Source organism: Lates calcarifer, linkage group LG16_LG22, assembly GCF_001640805.2.
Source record: "Lates calcarifer isolate ASB-BC8 linkage group LG16_LG22, TLL_Latcal_v3, whole genome shotgun sequence".
Classification (NCBI taxonomy): domain Eukaryota; kingdom Metazoa; phylum Chordata; class Actinopteri; family Centropomidae; genus Lates; species Lates calcarifer.
The window spans coordinates 35710-63697 of record NC_066848.1 but is presented as its reverse complement, the minus strand read 5'-3'; the positions used below and the strand labels follow the sequence as shown (position 1 = coordinate 63697).

At 43.8% G+C, this 27988-nt stretch overlaps 3 protein-coding genes across 5 annotated transcripts; all 3 read left to right on the top strand.

Moving 5' to 3' along the window:
• Nucleotides 1–1395: 1395 nt before the first annotated feature.
• On the top strand, nt 1396–5246 carry vsx1 (visual system homeobox 1 homolog, chx10-like). Its single transcript, XM_051076759.1, is given in 6 exon segments — nt 1396–1819; nt 2277–2352; nt 3076–3136; nt 3138–3200; nt 3732–3912; nt 4453–5246. Coding segments are annotated over 6 exon segments (1107 nt in total). The 3' UTR covers nt 4755–5246.
• Nucleotides 5247–5821: 575 nt separating this feature from the next.
• Nucleotides 5822–9710, top strand: LOC108873848 (zinc finger protein interacting with ribonucleoprotein K). Its single transcript, XM_018662171.2, has 5 exons — nt 5822–6040; nt 6561–6696; nt 6808–6866; nt 6952–7012; nt 7727–9710. Exons 1-5 carry the CDS (start codon nt 5912–5914, stop codon nt 8926–8928), a joined length of 1587 nt encoding a protein of 528 aa, XP_018517687.2. The 5' UTR covers nt 5822–5911; the 3' UTR covers nt 8929–9710.
• A 143-nt stretch (nt 9711–9853) lies between these two features.
• Nucleotides 9854–27931, top strand: acss1 (acyl-CoA synthetase short chain family member 1). 3 transcript variants are annotated; one of them, XM_018662165.2, is made up of 16 exons: nt 9854–10394; nt 10533–10602; nt 11252–11606; nt 14094–14190; nt 15093–15292; nt 17218–17393; nt 17639–17791; nt 19797–19944; nt 21281–21418; nt 21843–21935; nt 23064–23176; nt 24403–24529; nt 24607–24734; nt 25619–25682; nt 26548–26669; nt 27101–27931. In XM_018662165.2, exons 3-16 carry the CDS (start codon nt 11264–11266, stop codon nt 27269–27271), a joined length of 2073 nt encoding a protein of 690 aa, XP_018517681.1. In that variant the 5' UTR covers nt 9854–10394; nt 10533–10602; nt 11252–11263; the 3' UTR covers nt 27272–27931. The 3 variants fall into 3 exon arrangements, with proteins under 3 accessions (XP_018517681.1, XP_018517683.1, XP_018517680.1); XM_018662167.2 differs by lacking the exon at nt 10533–10602; XM_018662164.2 differs by lacking the exons at nt 9854–10394; nt 10533–10602 and having other exon boundaries at nt 10703–11606.
• The last annotated feature ends 57 nt before the right edge of the window (nt 27932–27988 follow it).

Sequence of the window (27988 nt, the reverse complement as noted above, 5' to 3'; positions counted from 1 at the left end):
GTAAAAACAACATGATATTAAAAATCAAAGTTTAAACAACAGAATCCGTTTTTCCTCCGTCTGAAGATCAAAGTCTCATTTCCTCTGTGGTGAAGACAGGACGCATTTTATTTTGAAAATCCTCTGTTGAATCTTGAACACGTTGGTCTGAGCTCAGGTCAGAGTCCACAGGTTTTATATCACAGACAGGTGAAGCTGAATCCTCAAAGTCTGATGGAAATCTTCTTTTAATGTAACGTGTGTTAATGAACCAGAGGAAGGTTTGGTCTGAACCACCTGATTAACTCTCTGGTTTTATTTTGGGGTTAGTGCAGAGGTGAAATGGAAGGTTGTGTTTTATTTTTCAGTGTCTTTGACTCAGGTTCATTTTCAGTTTGAATGTGGAGAAATAAAATATGAAAGTGATGAAAAAGAAGAAGCAGCAGTTTCACATGTTTCACAGAGAGAATGAAAATCAGCTGTTAGAGAAAATGAAGCTCCTCATGATGAAAGTCTGTTTGGAAATTAGGGCCAAGTTAGAGTTTAATCCCTGCAGATTGACTGCAGGCTGTGTGTGTGTGTATGTGTGTGTGTGTGTGTGTGTGTGTGTGTGTGTGTGTGTGTGTAGAAGGTAAAAATGGTCAACTGGTTTTAAAAAGCAATTAAAAGGAATCTGCTTATCAGAGATAATTAAAGCAAATTTAAGGCTGTTTTTAATCTTTAATCTGAATCTCTGTGTTTCTGTTTTTACGTCACAGTTTCTCAGAGTACAGATTACAGATTACAGATTACAGATTACAGATTTAATAAATCAGCATGTTATTCTTCATCAGCTGCAACAGGAAGGAAAAATCTGCTTCATGATTCAAACATAATGAAGAAAGAGTCAAAGTGAGGTTTTACACCTGCAGCCTGATTCAGTCCTGATCCATCAATCAATCAATCAATCAATCAATAACCTCCCACTGTTTCATATCTCTGTAATAATCATAATGATTGTAATAATAATGTTTGTTTGACTGATGAATGAATGAATGAATGAATGAATGAATGAAATCTCTCCAGGTCACTGATGAATTATCAATTATTATTCTTATTTTTATCTCAGTCATTTGAACTCATCACATCATTTAACATCTGATCAGTTGCTTCACTTTCTATTGATTATTGATCAGTGACCAGATCAGCACCAACGGAAACTGATCGAAGAGAAACTGGAGGTAATTAATCCTGGTGGGGGGGGGGGGGCTCCTCCCGCCGCAGCTCTCACTTCTGATTGGTCGTTGCTGTGATCCCCGGAGACAGGAGCGGGATAAATGGAGCCCGCCACCCGGACCGTCCCGGTCTGTCCATCCTCCTCCTCCTCAGCCGCAGGACCAGAGTCCAGAGTCCAGAGTCCAGTCCCTGATGAGCAGCATGCCGGGTCGGGAGGAGCTCTGCGAGGAGAAGCCTAAAGTCAAGATGTTGTCTCCGGGGTTTGGGATCGAGAAGTCCCGGCTGCACGGCTCCGGGTTCCGGTCTAAAGGTTTCGCCATCACGGACCTGCTGGGCCTGGAGTCGGACCTGCAGGCGCGGCAGCCGCCCGGAGGCCCCCCGGGATCCGGCCTGTCTGCGGCGGGCTCCGGGCCCGGGGCGGAGCCGCAGGGGCCCGGCGGCGGCCTCGGCGGGTTCTCGTTCCCGGGCGGGTCTCTGCCGCTCGGCCTCGGGTTCCTGTGCAGCCTGGCGGCCCAGCAGCCCGCCGGAGCGCCCTGCTTCCTGCCCGGACACCTGCCGCTGCTGCAGGCCCGGGCCGACAGCCACTACCTGCAGAACCTGGAGGCCCAGAGGGACGCATACTCCGGTACGGCTCGGTCCGGCTCTTTTAGTCTCAGTTCGGATCCATCGACTCGATCTGAGATTTTTTCCGTTTGTTTTATTAAATTCAAACTTTTTAAAATAGATTTGATTTCAACTGAATTTTTGTTCCGATTTAAAGTTTTAATTTTTCTTCGGCTCAGTTCGGCTTCACTCGGGTTTTTCAAGCTTTTCCGCTTTTTTAGAAAACGTTGAGGGTTTTTGTCTTTTTCCTTCTTTTCTTTTCTTGTTTCCTCTAAACGCTGCAGCTCATTTAGTTCTAGTTTGAAAAAGGCTCTTTGTCTTTAATGTCATTAAACTCAGTTCATTTGTTTTATTATTATTATTATTATTATTATTATTATTATTATAGAAATAAAATCTAGACTTTCATAAAAGACATTTGACATTAGCTGGTTTCAGTGGAGAAAGGCAGAGATGAAGTGAAACTGTTTTCTCTGCAGATGAAGAATGTCTCTCTGACCGGAACGACTCCAAAACGTCTGGAAACTCTCAGAAGAGGAAGAAGAGGAGACACAGGTGAGTCTCACCTGCACAGACAAACAGCTCGAACTGAACTGGATTTAAATCAAGATAAAAGTTCAAATCCTGCTCAGTCTTTAAATCACAGTTTGATCAAAACTAAAACTGAGTTTAAATCAAATCAGTTGAACTTATTAAATTCAGTGTCATCAGAAACAGTTGCAGTAAAATGAAATATTTTTAAATTAATATTTTCATTAATCAGAATCAAACAGTGAATTTTTCCAAATTTAAAAAATAAAGATTTATCGATTTTTTCATTCGTTTTCTTTGAGCTGTTTATATTTGTTTATTTGTTTTCTTGATTTAAAAATGCAGCAAAACAAACACAAACCAGGAAAAATAAAAATATGTGTCACATATAAAAATATCACGTCACTGATCAATAAAACAACACTGATAATGGATCAATAGAAATATCAGTTATTAGATTTTATTTTTCTAATAATTGTTTGTCAAAGTGTTTGTTGTGTTTTCACTGAAGAAAAATTAAAAACCAAAATGAACAAAAATCAGACGTCAAAGCTGAAATGATTTGATCTTTGATCCTGATGATGATTCACATCGACTGATCGGAACATTTAAAACGAATGTTCAGATAAAATCACTGAACTTTTAAAAATAATGACAATAAATTAAAAATAATAAACTGAAGTAGTTGATGTGCAGCGACCGTCCTGACGTCTGTCTGTCTGTCTGTCTGTCTGTCTGTCTGTGTAGGACGGTGTTCACCTCCCACCAGCTGGAGGAGCTGGAGAAAGCTTTTCATGAAGCTCATTATCCCTGATGTTTACGCCCGAGAGATGCTCGCCATGAAGACAGAGCTGCCCGAGGACAGGATCCAGGTCAGACATCATCAATGCAGCCGATCACTGATCAATAATCACAGGAACAAACCGTCAGGCCTCTGACCTGATCAGATTCTTCTGTTTTATCAAACATTTTAATGGAATAAAATCTGGATGATGAAATAAATATCAGTCGTTTATTTTCTACTAAATGGTTTTTACTGAACCCTGTGTGATAGAGGTGGTGCCCAACATGTGGGGCGGGGACCCTGCAGTGGGTCACAAGAGAAATCTGAGGGGTCTGAAGATGATTATTGGACAGGAAGAAAAATATTTGACCTCAGTGTCCAATGAACAGTTTTTTCCTGAGCTTTCACCACCTGTCCTGGTCTTCATCACCTGAGTTTTTATGATTAGTGAAAAATGGACTTTGATGTTGAGGAAAGTTCACACTGAGTTTCCACCTGTTCCTTTTAAAATTATCAAACGAAGCTAAAATCAGCAGGTTTGGGGTCAGAGGTCAGATTTCATTTCTCTCCTCCTCTGTGTGTTTCCTGGTTTTAACCTGTTCTTCCTGTGTTTCCTCAGGTGTGGTTTCAGAACCGGCGGGCGAAGTGGCGTAAGCGTGAGAAGTGTTGGGGTCGCAGCAGCGTCATGGCGGAGTACGGCCTGTACGGGGCGATGGTGCGTCACTCCATCCCGCTGCCAGAGTCCATCCTCAACTCCGCCAAGAACGGCATGATGGGATCCTGCGCCCCCTGGCTGCTCGGTGAGCCGCATGCACGTCAGTGCCACGCACACGCACCACACCACGCATCAATACACAGGACACACACACCAAACACACACTGAACACACACTGAATACACACACTGAACACACACTGAACACACACTGAATACACACACTGAACACACACTGAATACACACTGAATACACACTGAACACACACTGAACACACACTGAATACACACTGAATACACACACTGAACACACACTGAACACACACTGAACACACACGTTACATTAACATTATGAAACTCAGGTGTAGTGATCATGTGACCGGTGATGAACTCAGGTGTGTTGATGACACAGTTCAACATGTTCACTGATCAGAAACAGACACAGGCTGAGAATCTGTTTCTTTAAACACATGGTGATGTTTGAACCTGGAGGTGTGTGTGTGTGTGTGTGTGTGTGTGTGTGTGTGTGTGTGTGTGGACAGGTGTGATGCAGTGAACAGAGAGGGGTTAGGGTGGTCTGTGAGTCAGACTGGACTGAGTCTCTGTCTCCGTCTCTGTCGTTTCAGGAATGCACAAAAAGTCTTTAGAAATGGCCAAAAAATGTTCCAGTCCTCCGGAGTCTGACTCTGCTCGCTCTGACTCCTTCTGCGACGCCTCGGAGCGACGGGGCGGCGGCGAGGCCCGGGAGGTGGAGCGGGAGGCGGGGGAGGAGGAGGAGCTGCAGGAGGAGGAGGAGGAGGAGATGGAGGAGGAGGTGGCCATTGACCTGTCCAGCTCCTCCAAACAGCAGCAGCAGCAGGAGGAGGCGGGGAGGAGTTCCTCGTCGCCTCGGCGGCAGAGCGGCGGCGAGCCGGACGAACACAGCTGAAGGTCGATCTGACCCTCTGTTCTGGGAGCACAGGGACGTGATTGGCTCTTCTCTCAGGAAGCACAGCCAATCAGTGAACAGCTATTACATCATGTCGCCATGCAAAGTTTCAACATTTACATGCTAACATCTGTGTTAGCGTGCTAACAACCCTCAGGACATTCTGAACAAAAATATGTTTATTTATTTATTTATTTATTTATTTCATAATTCATGTCTTTTCATCAACAAGGTGAAGCTACTGGTTGTTCTAAATCTGAGCTAAAACAGTAAACGTTCAGCTCCGTTAGCGATCTCTCCTGTGCTCCTGGAAATGCTAATGTTATGCTAACATAACGAGGGCCGAGGCAGATCGTCGAGGAATCAATCAGAGTTTTCTAGAAGACGTGAAGTGTTGGAGGAGGATGTACATGACGATGTTTCTGTCTGTGTCTTTATCAGTGTATTGTTCTGAGAGAATGTTTTCTATCTGTGTTTTTGGAAAATAAGAGACTATTTAATGTTTTCTTCCTGTTGGTGTTTTATAGTTTGACTGTGTGTCCAGCACTGATCAGCCTGACTGAAGCTCTGTGAATGAATGTAATTTAAATGTAATATTTAAAGGTTTGTTTATTATGATCATATGTATGTACAGCAGCAGGTTCAGGCGGGTGGTGAATTAAAACAAAGTATTTTTGGAAACACAGGACTTTTATTTGTGTCATTTATCAACAGCAACACAGTCAGAAACACTGCAGAGTGTTTTCATTTATGTTTACCAAAATAAACCAGCACTAACAACTTGTTTGTGCCCTGGGCCGCCTGAGGACATTGAACCAGCTGTGACAAGATGTCTGAAACTCACATTTAACAACTTCTAAAAAAAGACAAGTCAGTTGTTGTCTTAAATTTAACATTAAATATAAGAAATAAGGTTTGAATTTTAAGTTCCAGTTATAAACGAGACCAGAGGAGAGAAGAGAATTTAAAGCACAAGCCACAAGAGGAGGCCTGTTAAAAACCCTAACGCTGTTTTACCTGCATTCAGAAGAGTACGTTTACTTTGAAAGGCATTAACCGTTGGATGAGACAACTACGTCACTTCCTCTACCCGCATTAGACCCTTTAGCCGTTTGTTTGCTAAGCTAACCTGCACCATAGTGCGGCAATTCTCCAATATGGTGGATTTAATGACTTTTAAGAGTGAGGTGGCGTTCATCGTGAATAACCTGGCCAAGGCGGTGGTGGCGGAGATTTTCACCGCGGCGGAGAAAGTCTCTTTAAATAAACAAAACCCCGAAACTGAGGTAAGCTACCGCGGCTAACTGTAGCTAACAGCTAGCTCAAGTTTAACTCATTCGGCTCCAGGAGCTTCCGGTGTTTGACAGCAGGTGTTTTAGTGAGAGTCAGTATTTTCCTCTCCGCTGTCACACACAGAACTCCATTTAAAATTCCTCTCATTTAAGATTGTTAACGAACTGCTGCAACATCATTAGAAACTATTTAGATTTTAAAGATTAAAATGAGCATTAAACACTGTGAATGTGTCACTTTGAGCTCCGAGAAACTGGCACAACATCTCTCACTATTTTCTGAATTTTCACAAAAAAACAATCACTTGATTTGTTAAGAAAATAACCAGCAGATTAACTGATAGTGAAACTAATCATTAGCTGCAGCTTCATCTCTGGCTGTTCACAGAGCGTCAGAGCTACAGTAAAGAGCTGGAGGGAGCAGGTGTCTTCTTTACTCAGAGCACAGGTCATTTCTGCAGATAAACGTGTGACTGTAGAGGGAGTGATGGATGTTTGACTGTGTCTGTTTCAGGAGAAGCTCGGCGCTCTGGTGGACAGTCTGTGTGGTGAAGCTGTGGAGAAGATCGTGGAGGTGGTGGAGCTGGCAGCTGTGAAGCAGGAGGAGACTGGAGGAGAGCGGAGAGGTCGTCCTCAGTCTGAAGAGAGCTGTGAGGGTTTAACACAGACTCAGACTCAGGGAAACATCCAGAGTCCACGTGAAGGTGCTGGACTGTTGGAAGCAGCTGGAGTAATGAGTTTCTGTGTTTCCTGTGTTGCAGGTGAGGACGGTGGAGGAGAGCACCCCCCCACAGAACAGACCTACATCCTGGTTTACGGGGTCAGTGAGTGAATCCAGCAGCTCAGAGCAGAGAGTGAAGACGCTGAACAAACCTGAACGCTGTCGTGTGTTTTCTGTTTCGCAGAGCGCCGCGATCGACTCCAGGTGTGTGCTGGTGTCAGTGCAGAGCGGAGCTGACGGTGACGGTGAGTTTACCTGACTGAGAACACACCTGTTTTTAATACAGAGCTGTCACATGTGAGCGATGACGACACAGACACAGAGGAGACGCTGCAAGAAGCAGAGCGACATGAGAGCGCAGGTCACATGATGCAGACATCACAGAAACACACAGCCTCTCCATCCTTACATTTACTGCCAGCCCTGAGTTTCCCTGATTGATGTTAATGAGCGATAATCAATAATCTATACAGAGCAGCAGGACTGATCCTAAAACCAGGAAGTCAGTTAGCATGTTAGCATGTTAGCATGTTAGCTCTTCCTGTTGTCAGTGTGTTTCTGGTTAAATGTCTGAAATAAGGTCTGTGGTTTTAACACAAGCTCAAGACATTTTCAGGTTTGATTCTCCGACATAAAATGGGTCAGTAAATCCCCCACTCCTGATGTTTGAAGCTTTTACGTGTCTTAAAAAAGGCGGTTGCTAACGAGTGTCTAAATGAGACTACAGAGGTTGTCGGGGACGTTAACATGAAAACCCATCTACTCACCAGTCCACCTTTACAGCCTCGTTGTAAAACAGTGAACGCAACATGTCTGAGTGTCTGACTGTTGATCACACAAAGAGTTTTGTTTGAATCCAGAGTCAGTGCAGCTCAGCTTCAGTCTGTCAGGAGGAGGAGAGGCTGAGAGGAACATAGCCTCAGTTGACCTTGAGTAACCTCTGTGTCCTTCGTTCACAGGTGAAGGTAAAACCAGCTCCACTGAGGGAACAGGTGAAGTGATGACTCCACACGACAAACACTCCTCCCCCTCCCCTCCCCCTCAGGCTGATTTCCCTGACCATGAGTACGCCCGGCCGTCCTCGCCCCCGCCTGGTGCCGCCGCAGCAGAGGAGGGCGGAGTCTGTGCAGCACGCAGCAGGAAGCAGCGTCGCGGCCGCAGGAAAAGAGACACAGACCCAACAGAGACGTCAGAAACTGAGCAGTGCTCCCAGTGTGGGATGTTGTTTCCAAACACAGAGCGGCTCTCTGACCACCACAGGAAGTCTCACCCGGTGTGCTCGGTGTGCGGGACGTCGTTCACCGGCATCCTGAAGCTCCGCGAACACGAGATCAGAGAGCACGGGCTGCTGCCGTACACCTGCGACTACTGCCCCAAACGATTCAACCACAAAGCTCACCGCGACCTGCACGTCAAGGCCCGACACACGGGAGAGAAGAGCTGCCACTGCGACATCTGCGGGAAGGGCTACTCCTGCATCAGCGTGCTGAAAACACACAGGATGACTCACTTCGACAAGACGTTCATCTGCGACGTCTGCGGGAAGAGCTTCTACCACGCCTGCCACCTCACCCGCCACAAACTGGTGCACCAGGACGTCCGGCCGTACCAGTGCTCCACCTGCGGGAAGGGCTTCACCCAGGCCGCCAACCTGCGCAGCCACCAGGCCATCCACACTGGAGAGAGGCAGCTGTGCTCCGTCTGCGGGAAGAGCTACCGCTGCCTCAAGAACCACGTCATCAGCAAACACTCGCACGAGCTCCCCGCCGACGAGCTGCCGGCCAGAGACGCCATCATCACCTGCGAGGTCTGCGGCAAGAAGTTCCCCAACCCGTCGCAGTTCAGAGTCCACCAGAGGAGCCACACAGGGGGAGAAACCGTTCCACTGCGACATCTGCGGGAAGAGCTACCGTCTGAAGGAGCTGCTGAGGGACCACAGGTACACCCACACCGGAGAGAAACCCTACAGCTGCTCCCTCTGCTCCAAAACCTTCAACCTGGCCACCAGCTTCATGAGGCACCGCAGCATCCACACCGGGGAGACACCGTACAGCTGCCACGACTGCGGGAAACACTTCCGCCTGCTCACCTTCCTCAAGGCTCACCTGCAGACCAAAGCTCACCTGAGGCGGACACAGCAGAGGCAGCCGGTGACCTCTGACCTCTGACACAAGAGTTAGCGTTACGATCACACCACACCGGCAAACACCTGATAGTCTATCAGGGTCCTGGAGCAGAGAACATGACTTTACTGCTGCTTCACATTTCAGGTTCAAATTCCTTCCATCATTCAGTTTTTATGAATTATTATCTCACTGTGTCTTTTCGAGAAGATAATCACAGACTGTAACTGAAACAGGATGAAGTGCAGTTTTAACTGAACGTGAACAAAACATTTCAAATGTAAAAACATCTGACGTTCACCTTGGTGAATATTCATATTCAGTCAGATTCAAGGATCCACCTGTGCCAGGTGATTCTCTGATAACTGACCTGACTCTGAGCTGATCCTGGATCTGAGGCTCTGTCCACACATTCAGAACTAAAACCTCTCTGTGCAAACCAGTGTTTTAGCTCCAGGAACAGGAAGTAGATTGTTTACAGTGTGAGGACACCGAGCTGTGATTCGTTGTCCATGTCATCACTGAGGCTGACATGGGTCATGTGATCAGATCAGGAAGTGAAGGTGTGTGTCTGTGTTTGAGGGGTTTGACCTGTGGGTGTGGACGCAGCCTGAGCTGCTGGGCTGCTGCTTTCTGACGTCTGTATCTGTAACTCAGGCTTTAATCTGCTGCAGCCTGATCGCACATAATTCCCACTTTGCTGTGGTCAGATGATAATTGTAATCCAGCCGGCCTGTGTCTTTAAGCTCACAGTGTTTTTCTCTCTCATGCTGTTTGTTTCTCTGCAGACCAGAGGTCAGATTAAAGGATGTATACAACAGTTAATCCCACCTTTGTGTTTGTACAATAGAATTAATCACCTTTCTGGATCTTAATGATCCTGTGACACAACAACACAGACCTCATTTATTCATCTGTTAAAGGAGCAGGACACAGTCAGAGTCTGTACTGATCAGGCTGTGGTCTCAGGTGGTCTCAGGTTTGGACGAGTCCTCCTCTGTGATGTTCAGAACCTGCAGACCTGAGATCAGTTTGTGATCCTGTGTTTTGAGAATAAATCTGACGTGATGTGTTAAACTGATCAAAGATTATTTTTCTGGCTGTGATGATGATGATGATGATGAAGATGATCCTGGACTCAGCTGCAGGTTTTAACGTCGTCATTGACGCCATCAGACAAACAAACAGTGGATCCAAACTAATCTGATCTCATCAGGTTCAACCGGAGCTAAATTAATCTACTTAAAGTGTTTGATCTGAAAACACAGCAGCACATCCACAGCCAGAGTTCCTGTGTGTTCATTGTTTTTAATATGTTTGTTTCAGTCTTTATTTTGTTTTTTTATTTTATTTTATCTCAACAAAACAATCTCCGCTCAGCGCCTCACAGGCTCGATCTGCTTTCAGTGCTGAGTGCAGATTGTTTCCAAGAATGAACATCAGGAGTCACATGACGACCTGCTGATGAAGACCATGTGGCCCCTGGAAAGCTCTGGAACAGAGAGTAAGTAGACACTGCTCAGTGATTGTCATCTTCTTCCTGATTTTTCAGTCTTAATTTAGTCATTGTTCAGTTTCAATTTAAAAAACGTTTAAAGTAGAAAACAGCTGAAACTGAACCAGTTCCTGTGTTGACCTACAGGGGGCAGCAGCCGTCATAATGTTCATGCTGTGGATTATTATTATCTGTTTACCAACGAACTGAACCTCAGGTGTGTTCATCTTTTTAAAGTGACAGTTTGAAATGAAATGAGCTCTGACATTTTTTATTTTAAAAAAGCTTTTATTGTGAAAAGGTTGAAATAAGACTTAATGATAATCAGTGTTTAATATTTATTGGATTATTTCACAGTTTAATGTTTCTAATACAAGTTCATTTATATTATTATCTGTATGTTTATTAACACTTTAGGCCTCCATATGTACAGAGGCCAAAGGGTGCCACTGGAATAAATATTATGTAATAATCATCATGAATGATTATTATGATTCAGCTGTTTCTATGTGTCTCAGGTTAATCACAAATGAAATTAATTGATCATTGACTCATTGATTCCAGCTGTAAATTATATTTTTTTTCTTGTGACATTAATTAATGAAAATTAATGAAATCAAACTTTCTCAGGATCACGTGACTGTGTGAAACTGGGAGTTTAATTGAAAATGTCTTTATCAGTTAAACAGCTGCTCTTTTTTTAAAAAGAAAGTTCGAGGAGATGATCTGTAAATATTGGACCTGTAGAATAAAGAGTTAAAGCTTTTGGCGCTAAAGTTCCTCCATAGATTCAGACACCTGAGAACACCTGAGAGAGAGAGGGAAGGAGGGAGGTAGAGGGAGGTTGTGATTGTGATGTGTGTCAGTTCCAGTTCTGGATGCAGAGGATCAACATGGCTCCCCTCAGCAGCAGGGGGACCGGGTTCTTCAGGACCCTCCTGACCCGCTGCAGGACCCCGGGACCCGGTCAGTCCAGGACCCCGGACAGGTGTCGTCTCTCCTCCCTGCCCTCCTCTCCACCACCGCCGGGCACCTGGCAGCAACTGTCCCGCCTGTCCCACCCGGATCTGTACCGGCTCTCGGTCACGGATCCGGATCGGTTCTGGGGATCCGCCGCCGCTGACAGACTCCGCTGGGTGGAACCGTTCCACCGGGTCCGGGACTGCGACCTCAGCAGCGGGAGGATCAGCTGGTTCGTGGGAGGGAAGCTCAACGTGTCCGGTGAGTTTACCAATAAACTGATCGATGAACTGATCGATCACTAATCCACCTGCGTCAGAAGCGTCAGGTGTCTCTGCTGGTTCTAATCCGCTGAAGTTTTCCCGCCTCTGGTTCTCACGGATCATGTTTCCTGTAAAATGAGCGCGAGCTGAGGGAGGAAATGTCAGGTGAAGCTCAGGTGTGAGCAGCAGAAAGCTCCGGTCAGAGGCAAAGTATCCGAGTAACGTTACTTTCACTTTTACTGTAAACCCTCAGCAGGTCTCATCAGGTCTCAACAGGTCTCTGAGCTGAAGTGAATCCACTTTAAAACTATCCATGAACCTGAAGTGGTCTGCAGTCAGGAACAGAGAGGGACTCATCAGGACCTGGACCTGGTCCTGTTTGTATTTGCTGCTCAGTTAATTAATCCAACTGATTTCAGGTGAGACAGGTGAGACAGGTAAACACGTTGAACTTTATCACATACAGACAGTAACAGAGTCCAAAGCCTTTTTCAAATGAAAAGTTTTACTGGGCAGAAATAAACAGTAGAATAAACAGTAGAATATAATGAGGTCGGCTGCTCATTCACACTGAAACACCAGGTTCATTCAGAACCTCTGAAGTAAACAGTACTGAAGTATCAGCAGTAAAATGTTCTGCATCAAAAGTAAAGTGCTGGTTTTAACCACATCAGATACAGTCAGACAGTTCAGTCCACTGGTTCCCAACCTGTGGGTTGGGCCCCTCCAAAGGGTCATTAGATAAATGTGAGGGTTCTGCTTCTATTTTTCCTCTAAGCTTTGAATTTGTGTGATTTTTATAGACGAGCAAAACATTGAAAACAGTGTTTTAATCCTCAATAATCTCATATGTTTGTGATGTAAAATCTTAATCTGTAAAGTAACTGCAGCTGCCAGATAAATGTGGTGCAGGAAAAATCTGAATATTTCCATCTGTGCTGTAGTAGAAATACAAAATAAAGTTACATAATGTAAATACTCAAGTACTTGTAAAGTACCCTCAAATTGTACAGTGCTTAGTTACTTTTCATTAACAGAAGACAGAAAGATGAAATAACACAACAAAGCTAACCTGATACTAGATAAAATTCTTCTGATCTGAAACCAAAGTGATTGGCAGCAAATTAAGTGATAAAAAATTAAATATTTCTAATTTGTGGATTTGAGTCATATTAAATAAAGTTTTACTGTAATATTATTATTAATAATAATATTAGTTTTATTTTTAATATCCTGAAAATATTAAAGACAGATCCAAGTTGTTTCCTCATCTTAATTTACAGAAATTACATTCTGTAAATGTATCTAAAGAAATAACTACAGTCTCTATACAAACATATTCTGTCGTAGTTTTAGAGTGACAGTCATAATATGTTAAAAGAATCAGGGTGTTTGTACAGAGACTCTGAGATTAGAGACTGACTTATTGTCTCTTTATCCTCTGTTGTTTTTCTGTCTCTGATAATAATCCAATAATATTCCAATAACGACGGCTGGATGATTTGAATCAGATCTGATACAGGAGGATTTTTTTTTTCCCAGTTTGTTATATAAATTATTCTGTAAACCTGCTGCGTGAGACTCAAACAGGATCTTCAGTCTTAAATCCATTTTAGGATTAATGTTCAATCACAGAATGAATAAATGAAGACAGTTTCCTTTAGGACGATGTGTCAGCTCCACACATGATGTTTATGGTTCTGTGCAACATGAAAAATGTATTAATAACTGTAAGATACAGGGATAATATCTAAAGAATATAGGGAAGAACAAGAATGTAATATATTATGATTATTTCATTGTCATATTGTCAACTTTCTTTATTGAATAATCTGTCAAATGTTTTTATTTAATTGATTGTTTAGAAAAAACACTTTCAAAAATAGTGAAAGTGAAAGTGTCTGAGGCACTGGAGAAACAACTGTGAAGTAGTTTCCATTAAATTTTAATGTAATTTTCTCTCATTCATTGACTAATTGTTTAGCCCTAATCTCAAGGTTTGGCTTTTTCACATATTCACCAAGAAGACAAACAAAAGTGCACAGATTCAATGCAATCAAAAACACAGGAATAAAATGATAATGTAATAAATAATTTAAAAAATGAATAAGTAATACTAAGAACGAAATAAACTGTAAACAGTATGTAAAACATCAGGCATTGTAACTGAAGCACAACTCAGGATAAAACAAGTACAACTACAAGTTGAAGCTGATATGACTAAAACAAAGTCATATTTTTATTTTTAATCGTTTAATTCTTCTGGTTATTACAGTACAGTTCACTCTTATTTAAATTTTGGTGATCTAAGCGTTGAGAAATCCTTTGGGGCTTGATGAATGTCAGGAGTTTAGTTTTAAATCAGATAACTTAAAAGAAACATATGTTGGTACCACACTGAAAACAACACTCGGTTTCTTCCTGCACAGTTTTATGAGTGGGATGACCTCTGGTTAATGCCCTGCTGTGTCTGTCTGTCTCTCAGTGAACTGTCTTGATGTCCATGTTGAGAAACATCCGGACCGAGTGGCTCTGATCTGGGAGCGAGATGAACCTGGCACTGAGGTGAAGGTCACTTACAGGTATGAACACCTGCAAACATCTAATCTAAACCACAGACACAAATCTGTTTAGTGATAAGTTTCCTGTATCCTTCCCTCTATGCAGACGATACTGATCTTTATCTTATCAACATGCTGTGTTGTCCTATAGTTTCCTGTATCCTCCCTCTATGCAGACGATACTGATCTTTATCTTATCATTATGCTACGTTGTCCTGAAGTCATCACAGCATCATAAATGTACAGAAATGTATCATAGTCCATAAATGCAAAGGTGGTGATGCTCAGCACATCACTTGGATAAGTTTAACAGTCATATCTTTCTGTAAAAATGTCCCGTATATGAGTTCAAATCCTGAGCACCATTTCTGTTTTTTGTATCTCTCATTTTCGTATTTTCTTGTTTTAATATCTGCATTACAGCACTTTTATCTTATGTTTCATTAGCTACAGAAATAACAGTTCCTACAAAAAAGACTGCTGTTGTTTATCTACCATTTAATGATACTCAGATATTTCAAATTAATTGCGCCAATTCACAACAGAAGTTATCTTGAGGCACTTTACATATAGAGCAGGTCTATACCGTATGTTAATCTTACAAAATTAAAAGCCTGCCAGGAGTGGGGAACAATGACACTATAGAACATAGTAATAAAAGAGTGAAAAATGAGATTTAACAGTGAGAGTTGATCAGTCACTGAAAACAGTATTAGTGTTAGTGTTAACCACTCCTGATGAATTAAAGCTGTGGAAATGGATGCTATACTGACTTTAGGGACAGCTTGCTTTGCAGTCTTGGTGTTGTGGTTATTAAACCTGAATGTGTGGGGATATACTTTAACTGTATGTGAGTTTCTGTGGATGATAGAGCCACTGTGTCTGTCACCATCCTCCTCAGTATCCTGTTATCTGTTCCACAGGGAGCTGCTGGAGACGACCTGCCGCCTCGCCAACACCCTGAAGAGCCATGGGATCCAGAAGGGAGACAGGGTGGCCATTTACATGCCGGTCTCACCGCTGGCGGTGGCGGCCATGTTGGCGTGTGCTCGTATCGGTGCGGTGCACACCGTGGTGTTCGCCGGCTTCAGCTCGGAGGCTCTGGCAGGGAGGATCCAGGACGGTGAGTCAAACCACAACAGACTCTGTTTTTACCTCAGTCATGACAGAGGTCTGGTGAACACAGTGGAGCATTGAGCAGCTAAAGAGCCGGAGATTTCCAGTACTCCCTCTAAAGAGAGGGAGTACTGGACTTAGCAGAGGTGTTGGTGCTTAAAGATTACAAAAGAAGTGAATGTACCTGTCTGTGTCATAAATAGTGTTTTTGTTCCATCTGTAAAACAAGAGAGAAAGAAATGATTTCAATAATCAGAGAAAAGACAGGAGCTTTTCTCACGGTTGATGTAGATGTCCTTGAACTTGTCTGAGACTTTGTGTTGAGTGTTTTCTGTGAAACTGGTTTCAGTCAGCAGCATGAAGGTCAGACCAGCAGTGACCTGCTGTGTTTTCCCTCCACCTGTGAGCTGTTTACTTTACTCATGTTTGACTTCATGCAGGATTATACTGTACTGAGACGGGAGCTGAACCTTTAACACAGTTAGTGCCTCTCTAATGATAATGATATAATGATGAGGAGTAAACTCCTTCCTCTCACAGATGAACAGTAAAGACAGCAGGGTGAAGTGTCTGTGGGTCTGTGGAGGTCAGAATCTGTGTTTTGGAAACAGTGGCTGCCTGAGGAAACCCGAAACATGACATTTATTACGGCCGGCTGAGCAGGAGCAGCAGAGCATGATGGGACTGTAGCTGAACAAAGCCTGACATTTCCTCTGTGTAAAAGTGTATCTGCAGTTATTTCTGCTTCATTTTAACGGCTTCATTTGTCCAGTTGATTCATTTCATAGACGCATGTTGTAGATAACATGTGGAACAACTTATTTAAAGAGGTTTTGGAGGGTCTGAGATCTGAGTGGAGCTCAGCAGGATGATGGCAGGAATCCAGAGCAGCAGCAAACAGTAGGAAACACAGGCGGCTGTAAACAAACTACTCAGACTCTGATCGCGATAAAAAACCCTCTGGATGAATTTCTGAGGAATGTGGTGAACAGAAGAGTGAAACTGTTCTTCAGTCTGGAGCCAAGAAGTTGACTCATTAAATTCAAGTCTGAACTCGTACTGTGAAATTTTTAATAGTGAAGCTGTCATCACACACACCCTCAGCACAACATCAGGTCTGAGTTTATTCAAGAATAAAGACAGGAATTCTCATCTGATCACTAGACTCTGAGGCTATTTGAAGTTTTACAGCAGCTTTAAAGAGTTCAAAGGTTCATTCAGGCCTTTAAAACCATCACAGAGAGTTCAGGAGAGGAGACGGCCATTACACTGCTGCATGATGTGTGACAGCAGAGAGATGTCGGTAGTAAAGTCAGTTTGATTATCTGTCCTCACAGCAGCTGTCTTTATTTATTTCAACTGATAGAAACACAGTCAGCTCCTGATTCTGACGCTCGATGGTGGAGAAAACACAGAGCTGTTACACAGTGTAGATCAACAGGGCAGAGAGAGCTGCTGTGTTTCACTGGAGAAAAATGCTCTCAACGTTTTACCTAAAGTGATTGTGGTGGTGTTGCCTCTGGGCTGTGACCAGCTGCTTTTTCCCTTTAGTTTAACCAGAAACACCTCTATACATCAGTACCAGACTCCACTGACAAAAACAGGGATTTAACCAGGAGCTGCTGGAATACCACTGCCTCCATCTGTTAGTGTGTCTGAAGTAAAAAGTTCCACACAGTACTGATGTCTGAGGAACAACAGGTGTGTCACCTGTCGCTCTGACCCTCTCCAGTCACACAAAGCTGCTCAGTTTTCATATTCCCAGTGGAAACATGTTTTGCACCAGTATCAGTGGAGGTCATGTAATCTCCAGTATAAGTCTGAGTTACAGTAAACAGAGAGCTGGCAGCTGCTCAGCTCGAAATCAAATCAAACCCCTCAGAGAGAAGCTCACACTGAATGATGAGGTAAAGATGGTGTGTGTGTTCACAGCTGGGTGTAAAGCAGTGGTCACCTGTAATCAAGGTGTGAGGGGCGCCCGAGTCATCGACCTGAAATCCACCGTGGACGCTGCCGTGAAGAGCTGTCCCACCGTCCAACACGTGTTCGTCTCTCAGAGGACACAACAACCTGCAGCGATGGGACGGCTGGACGTCCCCCTGGAGGAGGTGAGACACCCTGATGGGTACACCTGATCAATACACCTGATCAACTGATCACTGCTCCACATGTTGGAGATGATTGATCAGATCAGTTTCAGACACCGAGCTGTGAAGAAGCTGAGCACAAGTTAGTGTGGAGGTGTAGTATCAGTAGTACCTGTGGTACCTGTGGTACCTGTAGTATCAGTAGTACCTGTGGTACCTGTAGTATCAGTAGTACCTGTGGTACCTGTGGTACCTGTGTGTTTCAGGTGATGTCCCGTCAGTCGTCCGTCTGTCCTGCGGAGCCTCTGGACAGTGAGGACCTCCTGTTTCTTCTCTACACTTCAGGCAGCACAGGGAAACCTAAAGGTGTGGTCCACACTCAGGCTGGATACCTGCTCTACACCTCACTGACTCACCAGGTACACTGTCCTTACCCCCCTCTTTCCTTCTCTGCTTTCTTCTTCATGTCCTATGATGTCTCCTCATTTCCTTCCTTTGCTCCTCTCCTGCTTTCTTACACTTTCTTTCCCTCCTTCTCTTCTTTACTACTCCCTCCGTTCATATTCCCTCCTTTCTCTCCTTCCCTCCTTTGCTCTTTTGTATCTCCTTCTCTACTTTCTGTCTTTCCTTCCTCACACACCACCAACACACAGGACATGTGCTTTTATTTTGAAAGTCAAAGTTCTGAGTTTGAATGAAACTCGGTCACAGCTTCAGTCTCCAGCAGCAGATCTGGTGTTTTAATGAGGGAGTAAAGACAAAGAGAGCAGTTATACAACAGGCCACACAGAAACATGGCTGTGTGTCCTCAGAGCAAGGAGCAGGAGGAGGAGCAGGAGGAGGAGGAGCAGGAGGAGGAGCAGCAGGAGGAGCAGGAGGAGGAGGAGCAGGAGGAGGAGGAGGAGCAGGAGGAGGAGCAGGAGGAGCAGGAGGAGCAGGAGGAGGAGCAGGAGGAGGAGGAGGAGCAGGAGGAGGAGCAGGAGGAGCAGGAGGAGCAGGAGGAGGAGCAGCAGGAGGAGGAGGAGGAGCAGGAGGAGCAGGAGGAGGAGCAGGAGGAGGACGCAGCTCAGCGGCTGAAAGCTTTAAATTAGCTTTTTTCTGATTGACAAGCAGAAACATCTGTTTTCTGTGTGTGTGTTTGCAGGAACATGATGACGATGATAATTGAATAAAAACATAAACCATAATAACCCCCCACCCCCACCCATCACTGCCAAATATTTATCAGTGCTAATTTCTAAAGCAGCTTAGCGGCTCAGGGTTCGGGGGGTTTTTGGCTCGTTGTTTGTTTGGATGAAACAACAGAACAAAAGCTGCTTTATCTGAAAAAGACAAGGACTGCTGGGTCCAGGCCAGGGCGAGAGACACTGAGACACACTGAGAGAGAGAGAGAGGGGGGAGGCTGAGACGTGGCGTTGCTAGGAACCTCACGTTGGCTTTTCGGCCATTTTGTTTCTGCTCAAAACAAGTCCAGATTCTTTCCCACGCTGCAGAGTAAAGGTGTGGGAGAACTGAGAACAAGAAACAGAATCAGATGATAAACGACAAAGAACAAGTACAAACAATTATCAAAGTAAAAGAACATCAGATAATAAAGCTTTAAAATCACCAGGGGGAATAAATAAATCCAGGCTGAGGGCAGTTTGCATTGTTGTCATTTAACAGGTGAAACTAGTTCTGCCAGGATTACTGTAAATATATGGATCATCTGAGGTTACAGGGTTATTGGATCATGTAGTTATGAGAAGATAATCATTCATTGTGCCCACAGGGAAATTTCTCTCTGTGCTATACAATTACATATTCTTCATGTACACAGACACATGATTGTATCTTTAGCACAGAGTCAAACAGTGAGAATGACTCTGGGATTCTGGGAAATCACAGTGAAACTGTTAAATTATGACCAGTCCAGAGACAAAAACCCAAACAAGCCTGAAGCCTCAGACTCCTCAGTGACGTGGGTGGAGGTGGAGAACAGCTTGTTTTTAGTCTTATCTGCATTTAAAACAAGTCTGTGATTAAGACATGAAAACTGAAGACTGAGGATGAGTCAGAGTCTGGAGAAAATAAAACTATCTGCATAAAAATGATCCGGACGAATCCAGTTATTTATGTGTAAATGTGAACCATAAAGGGCCCAGAGCAGAGCCCTGTGGTACGCCGTCAGTGATGGTTGGTGGGCTTCACTTGGCAGATTAGCTGTTAGCTGTTGGTTAGGAGCCATTTATACACACATCTGCTTCCATGGTGATTTTATACACGATAAAAAAACATAACATGAAATAATTAGAAAATGGAAATTTAAATCCTTTGCATCTCAGCAATTCAATGTTCTGTCTTTGATTTATGTAACCTGAGGATTCTGGGAAATGTGGTTTAGTAGTGGTGGGAGAAACAGCTTTGACCCTTGTGTTGTTTCAGTACGTGTTTGATTACCGGGATGGTGACGTGTTCGGCTGTGTGGCGGACGTCGGCTGGATAACGGGACACAGTTATGTCGTCTACGGTCCTCTGTGTAACGGTGCCACCACCGTCCTGTTTGAGAGCACACCTGTTTACCCAAACCCAGGTAAGACCCACACCTGGAAACAGCTGCACACATGTAGAACATCCATCCATCCATCTGTCCGTCCACACCTGCAGCTAGTTTACAGTCACCAGTTAACCTCCATGTTGAATTGAATAGCTGAAGAAAACCTAATTTTTCTGTCATAATCATGAATCCTAAACTCACCACAAAGAGCTGAAAACTCTGTGACTGTAGTTGTGTGTTTTTAAACTGTTGTAAAATGTTGTGTTGTGGTGCTGAGAGTCTGTAAACCTGATCGTTACCAAGCCACCGGAGAGATGGTCCAAGAACGAAGTCTGGACCACATGCAGGTAAAGTTCATAAAACCCCTGAAGATAACAGAGATGGAACCAGAGATGTGGTGATATAGAAGTTCAGGGCCGATAATACAAACCTGTAATTATCAGTTTGCTGATACCGATAGGAAACTGATAACGACAGACGTGACGGCACCTGCAGCCATAAACACCAACAAACTGTTTCTGCTCTGTTCATCTCACTCCGTGGTTTCATCAGGACTCACAGAGGAACCAGGCTTTAAAGTCCACATTCAGGTCCAGCCTGTCCCTCTTCAGGACCAGGTTTTGGATGACATCCTCAGTCTGCAGCTTCACATTGTGGAGGTTAATCATCAGCTGAATCTCCATTATCGGAGCAGTACTGATGAGTTAATGTTGTCATGTATCAGCCATGGTTCTCTGTCATCTCTCTGGTTTTTACTGAGTCACGTGAAGCTGAATGTTACAGAGCAGAGTTTCCTCTCGTCAGGTGTCTGGTTCAGACGAGTTAAACAGTCCTCAGGTGTGAAGTTGTCAGACCTGTTCACAGAGGAATGAACCGACTGTTTTATTGGCGTCTCTCCAGTGTTCAGTTACTCATTAATGTGGGTTTATTATCTACAGCTCAGTCACTTTATCTCACCTCTATTTTACTGTCGTGTTTCCGCTCGCCTCTGATTGGCCGCTCAGCGCTAACAGCTCTGACCTCACAGGAGTGTCCACAAGGTGACGTGACCTTCTGTCGCTGTGATGTGGCCCTCACCTTTGACCTGTCGTAGTAGAGAAACAAACACTGAGGGTCCGGAAAGTCTGAGCAGTTTATTACAGTGTGAGAGGGAGGGGCCACAGGTGGGCCACAGGTGGGCCACAGGTGAGCGAATATTACTGGTCTGAGGTCAGGAAACTGACTGTGTTTAAAAAGTCTTTTTATTCAAAGATGACCTGATCAAAGGTCAAAGGTCACCGTACCGTACTGACCGTACCTGCCTCATTAGGAGCTGTTTGGTGCAGACGGTGATTCCAGGTGTGTCAGACTGTGACACTGTGCTGTGGTTCAGGCAGGTACTGGGAGACGGTTCAGCGTCTGAGGATCAGTCAGTTTTACGGCGCTCCGACGGCTCTGCGTCTGCTGCTGAAGTACGACGACAGCTGGGTGAAGAAGTACGACCGCTCGTCTCTGAGGACGCTGGGATCAGGTGAGACGCACACCTGACGCCACACAGGAGGATCAGTCACTGTTTCCACATCTGCGTCCAGTTACTGATACTGGACCTCCACATCATAATGTTGACTCAGTCTTTAAACTATTTGTAGCTCACCACAATGTAAACCCCGTACCTGACGTCTGGTTTCTGACAATGAGTTTTAACATCGATCTCGTTCAGACGTCCTGATAACAGAGAGCAGCTTCACTCTGACTTTACAGTTCAGATTTAATTCACCTGATGACTCTTTATTCTGCGGTGGAATCAGACACTAAGGGACTTCAGCCAAACATCATATAGACACAGACCAAAGATCAGTAACTCATCTAACATTAACCCACGTGTGTGTGTGTGTGTGTGTGTGTGTGTGTGTGTGTGTGTGTGTGTGTGTGTGTGTGTGTGTGTGTGTGCGCAGTGGGGGAGCCCATTAACCACGAGGCCTGGCACTGGTTCCACAGTGTGGTTGGAGAGGGACGGTGTCCTTTAGTGGACACGTGGTGGCAGACAGGTGAGACACACCAACACTCACATCCTGTCAGTCTGTGTAATGTCAGCAGGAAGGCTGCACTCTGAGGACACACAGCATTTAAGGTGGAATGTGAGGATGAAGGAGAATGTTGTAGGTCATCAGAAGCCGGTGAAGGGCGGCTAAAATCAGAGTAATGAGGTCAAACTCTCTGGACTTAGTTCACATCCTCACTGCAGCTTCCTGAACCATTTGAAGACTTTCAGTACGAGCACACGGTCGTCCAGAAAACAAACACGTGATCAGATGTTCCCTTCATCTGGTGCACACATCCAGACTTTCTCTGTTGTATTTGTTTGATATTTGAACTCGTCAGCCAATTAAACCAGGTCAGGTTTTTTTGAGGTCGGGTCCATGTGAGTATTCAAACAGTTTTCTCATGAATAAAAACCTGGATCAGATCAGGTCTCTCCTGGTCTGGTTTGATCTGACTGTAAGTCCGTCTGATTCTCTCTTTACTGAGGCTTTAACCCTAATTTGAACGATTAGCAGCAGAACATCTGCAGCTCTGCAGAAAATGAATTAAGATCAAATCCTCAGCACACTTACACCCCCCCACACACAGACCCCCCCCAGGAGAAGATGGTGGAGGATCACTGACAGTGTGAGAGTGTGTGACCCAATTCCTCGACAATCAGCAGAGCTCTGAGTGTGTGTTGTTTTTAAATCAGACTTTAAACTCTGTGCCAGCTGCTGCTTTCTGTTAGAAAGAGAAAAATCCCCAATAAATTAAGAAATTAAAGGAAATTAAAGCTGCACCCGAAGGAAACATCTGAGGCCCCCTGGTGGCAGAGAGAGGGATCTCAGTTTATTTAAGACTAACATTAACATAAACACATTTAAATAACAGGAGACTCCAGCTGAATGTTGAGTTTCTGCTGTTTCTACTCTCACCTGAGATAACACCTGAGACACCTGAGGTAAAACCTTTCCACAGTCTCACTTTAAAAAAGGAAATAAAAGCACTGATGGTAAATTTTCCATGACGTGAGCTCAGCGTTTGCTCTGCAGGTGTGTTAATACCTGGTTAAATATTTATCAAATCCAGCAGCACTCGAACACAACACCAGTCTAAATCAGAGGTGTTTGTTTTGTCGGTCGTCTCTGTAGAGACGGGAGGAGTCTGTATCGCCCCTCGTCCTGCAGAGGAAGGAGCTGCGATCGTCCCGGCGATGGCCATGAGGCCGTTCTTTGGCATCCAGCCTGTTCTCATGGGAGAGAAGGTGAAAACACAGCAACACAACACTTCATCAAACACAGAAATACAGTGAGAATAACTCTGAGGTTTCTGACGCCAGGAAACAAAACTGATGATCTGTGGTAAATTTCAAAGCTCTGATAGGAGGCAAAGACAAAAACGTCTGAAGGTTCTTCATCCTAAATCCACTGATCAGAAGCTCTTTACCTCTGTCTGGTAACTCTGTGTTTTGTGGAGTTTTTGAAGTCATTCTTTGAGACTTGGTAGATGTTTTTTTGAACCTTCTAATCTTCATAGTCTCTTCGAGCCTCTTTGTTGTCATCTGTCTCCGGTTGTTCATATCATTCTCATCAGTGTGACATCTCAGTAACACCTCGAGGAGGTTCTGCTCCAGGACCTCTTGACCATGACGATGAATCCATGTACATCAGGTCTTAGAGACACAGGATCAGGTTGATTTATCTTTTAAACAGGACACATGACAAAGTGAAGAGAAGTGTGTTTTGAAGATTAATTTCAAAGACGATCCTTCGAGGATCAATCAGGTCGAGCTCTCGTCCAATCAGCTTCAGTCTCTGCGTCTCATTAACCCCACTTGACCTTTCCATGTAAGAGGTCAAACGAACCCTCGAAGGACACTCTTCTCTCTTTTTCTCAGTTTAATCTTTCAATTAAAACAGGACCAGCAGCATCTGTTTGCTTTGATTAACAGACTTTCAGACTCTGTTGGGATCATCGCCGATCCCCCAAATTAATTATCCGCTAGTTTCCCCATTTCCCTCCCTCTGTTAAAGAGCTGTAATCTGCAGGCGTTCCAGGGTTTTTCATCATCACTGGTTACTGAGCGTAGATTAGATTAGATTAGGCCTCCTTCAGTTTCACATCTCATCCTCAGAGGAGGTCGAGGTCACTTCACTTTCACTGCAATCCCCTCACAGTGAACACCAACTGATGAGGACTGTTGTTATGTCTTTTATAAACTCTGTGTCCAGGATTTCATTTGCACCATTTAACACTGGCCTCATTCTCAGAGTGGAAACCTGCCATGTTTACACAATAACACTCAGTTTGTTCCTGGAGAAACACGATAAAGGACGTGAGCGAGGCGGCGGATCGTCGTCTGGTCTGACCTGTTTTAAAAAAAAGGAAACCGGTGAACCTGAACTGACTTCAGATCAGTTTGAGTTTGCTGGTCAGAGTAGTATTCAGATGTTAACAGGTGTGTTGTGTGTGCTGTTGTGTGATTATCAGGGTGAACCTCTGTCTGGTAACTCTGTGAGTGGAGCTCTGTGCATCAGTCAGCCATGGCCTGGGATGGCTCGGTCCATCTACGGAGACCACCAGAGATTTATCGACGCTTATTTCAAACCGTATCCTGGTCGGTAAAAATGAAACCCTCTGCAGTCTTTACCTTCATGACCCCGGTCTGTCAGCTGACCTTATCCGTCCTGTCAGGTAATTATTTCACCGGTGACGGAGCGTTCCGGTCAGAGGAAGGTTACTACCAGATAACTGGTCGGATGGACGACGTCATTAACGTCAGCGGTCATCGTCTCGGTACGGCAGAGATAGAGGACGCTCTGGTGAGACAGAAACATTAATATTACTGCTTCTGACTATGGTATCACATCTTCATGATGCTCTTACTCATTTATTTTTAAAGGAAATACTGAGAGAAGTGACCGGTAGTGTGAGATAAGAAGAAGAGAGATTAGAGGAGGAGGAAATATACAGTGCGATAATAAAGGATGGGAAATAAAGGGATAGGTTATATGAAGAAAAGAGATAAGACAAATGTGATTGTATGAGATGATGAAATGGAGAAAGAGGAGATACATCAGCTGATGAGATGATTTCTTGGTCATATGAACCTTAATGAGATAGAAGCTGAGATGACGACAAATGGACAAAAACAAAAATAAATATGGCAGTGATGTATACTGAGAAGAGATTACAGAGATTATGATGAGATAAAATGAGATATGTCCTAAAATAAGGAGATAAAATGTAGCATGAAAATAACTGAAATATGAGAGATAATTAAGATCAAATCAGATGAGATGATCTAAAGTGAATTAAGAGATTACTGAGATAAAGTGAGATGATATGAAGAGATTAAAGATGATGAGATGAGGTGTTTGAGATGAGAAAGAAATCACTGCAAAAGAAGATGATGATCAAGGAGAAACAAAAAATACTACAGGATGAGAGATGAGATGAGATGAGATGAGAGATGAAATGAGATAACATGAGATGAGAAGAGATGAGAGATGAGAAGAGATAACATGAGATGAGAAGAGATGAGAGATGAGAGTCAATATGTCAGGCGTCTTTGTTTCCATCTGTTTATTGAAAAGTTTGATTTCTTCAGTGTTTCATCTGAAAACAATGCCTAACAATGATAAAACATTTACTGTTGTTGTTGTCATTGTTGTTGTTGTCGTTGTCATGGTGACTGCCTGTACAGGATGAACATCCAGCTGTTCCAGAAACAGCTGTGATTGGGATCCCGCATGACATCAAAGGAGAAGGTGAGTTAAACTCCCATCATCCTCTCTGTGAATCTGGTGTTTGATTGTCAGCTGAACAGGAAGATGAATCTAAAGAATAAATTCCTCTGTTCATTTCCAAACCTCTTCTCTTTGCCCTTTTAAAATAAAAGTCTAAAAGAAGTTTGGTGATGTGGAGACTTGTGTTGATGAAACTTTAATTCTTCTAACAGACTGTAAATATATAAAGCATCATATGAAATACCAGTCAGAGAGAAACCATCTGCCTAAAGAATCAATCATTTATATACATATTGGTTTACCTCATTAATTGTGTATTGTCAGTTCAATGAAATAGTCTTGGTCAGTAACAGCAGACAGAACAGTAGAAATCAGATGTTTGGTGTGTGACGCTCTGCTGCCTCCTGCTGGTCAGGAACTGAACCAACATCAGGACATCAGACATCACTTATTTATTCATCTATGAGTTATTTAAGAAGCTTTAAACTCTCTGTGAAGTTCTTGCTGTTTTACAACATTTTGAAGCATGAAATTAAATTTCAGACGACGTCTTCAGAACGATCAACAAGGAGTTCTGTTCATTCACAACGATCAGACACTTTGACTCAACTGACTTTCTCTTCTTTCTTTCTTTGTGTTTCTCTTTAGCGCCACCATCAGTTCAAAATTCCTAAAATGAAGAGTTCAACACATTCTGTCAAGTTAATATCAGACACGTTGTTTTGTTGATCTTGACTTATATTCAGATTTCATTTCTATGATTAAACTAAAGACAAGTGAAGGAGCCTGAAAACTTTCCAAATCCCCTGTACATGTGATTAACCACTCTGTGTGTGTGTGTGTGTGTGTGTGTGTGTGTGTGTGTGTGTGTGTGTGTGTGTGTCAGTACCGTTTGCCTTCGTGGTTCTGAAGGACGACCCGGGTCTCGACCCCCCCGTCGTCCTGCAGCAGCTCAGAAACCTCGTCTCCACTAAAATCGCCAAATACGCCGTCCCTGATCACTTCCTGGTGCGTCACAGCCTCAACCAGCTCATTATTGATTCATTCTTTTTTATTCACTGTTTTTCACATTAAATATATTGATCAGTATTGAAACATATTGATTATTGATTATTGATTCCCAGGAGATCAGACAGATTATAAACTTTCACTGACAGAAACAAAGTGATGGAAGAAAAACTAACCTTTACTCAGTAAAAGTACCAACACCACAGAGTAAAAGTACTCCATTACAAGTAAATACATATGAAAAGAATAATCAGTGATTTCAGCACAGATACAGATGTAATTATTATCAGAATGGTTGCTAATCAATCTTTTGTCAATCGATGAATTGATTGATGGTTTCAGATGAACTTATGTTTACAGTTTAAAACATCAGATTTAGAACCTCTGCTGTCAGCCAATCAGAGCTCAGATCCTCTGTCTCTGTCTCTCAGGTGGTGAAGCGCTTACCGAAGACTCGCTCCGGTAAGATCATGAGGCGAATCCTGAGGAAGGTTGCCATGGAGACGACCGGTGACCTGGGCGACGTGTCGACTCTGGACGACCCCTCCGTCGTCAAGGAGATCATCGAGGCCCACGAGCTGTACAGGAAGCAGAAGAAGTAGGAGGAGGAGGGGCTCAGATGACATCATCAGTCCTCAGGTGTGACCCGGAGCACCTGGTCCAGACTCTGTGTGCGTGGTGGCGCGCGTGCAGGACTGTGGGAGGTTTTTTATTGATAAGGCATCAATCAATCGATCAGTCCTGGTGTTTCAGTGACGTCAGGTCATGTGACACTGAACTCCAGGATCATCATGTTCAGGTCTTTACTCCTGAGGTGAAACATCAGATCTTTGTGTTCAGCTCCAGTGTCTCTTTGATCAGTAATGATCATCACCTGCTTCTGTTCCGCATGTGTTCGTGTCCATCAGCGACAGAACCGCTGTGGTTCAGGACTCTGACTCGATCTTCCACAGAACTTTATAGAAAACAAGCAGCTGCAGAACAAAGCTCACAGATCACAGAGAGCAGATCCGATCCAGAGTCAGCTGTTCAGTGAAACTTTGTTTGTCTGACTCTGATTAACCCTCAGATCATCTTTATTTAACAGAGATTTAACGGAGATTACAATAAGAGAAGAAGAGATTTGATAGATTTACACTCTGAAATCATGTTTAATGTTAACGAATGTTTCTGTTAATTGATTATTTGATGAACCGTTCATCAAATCATAAATCATACAGACTCTTGATGTAGAGAAATAAATATTTTCTAATAAACATGAACGCTGCTGTTTGTCTCTTTTTACAACTGATTTCATCAGAAATGAAAAACAGACAAAG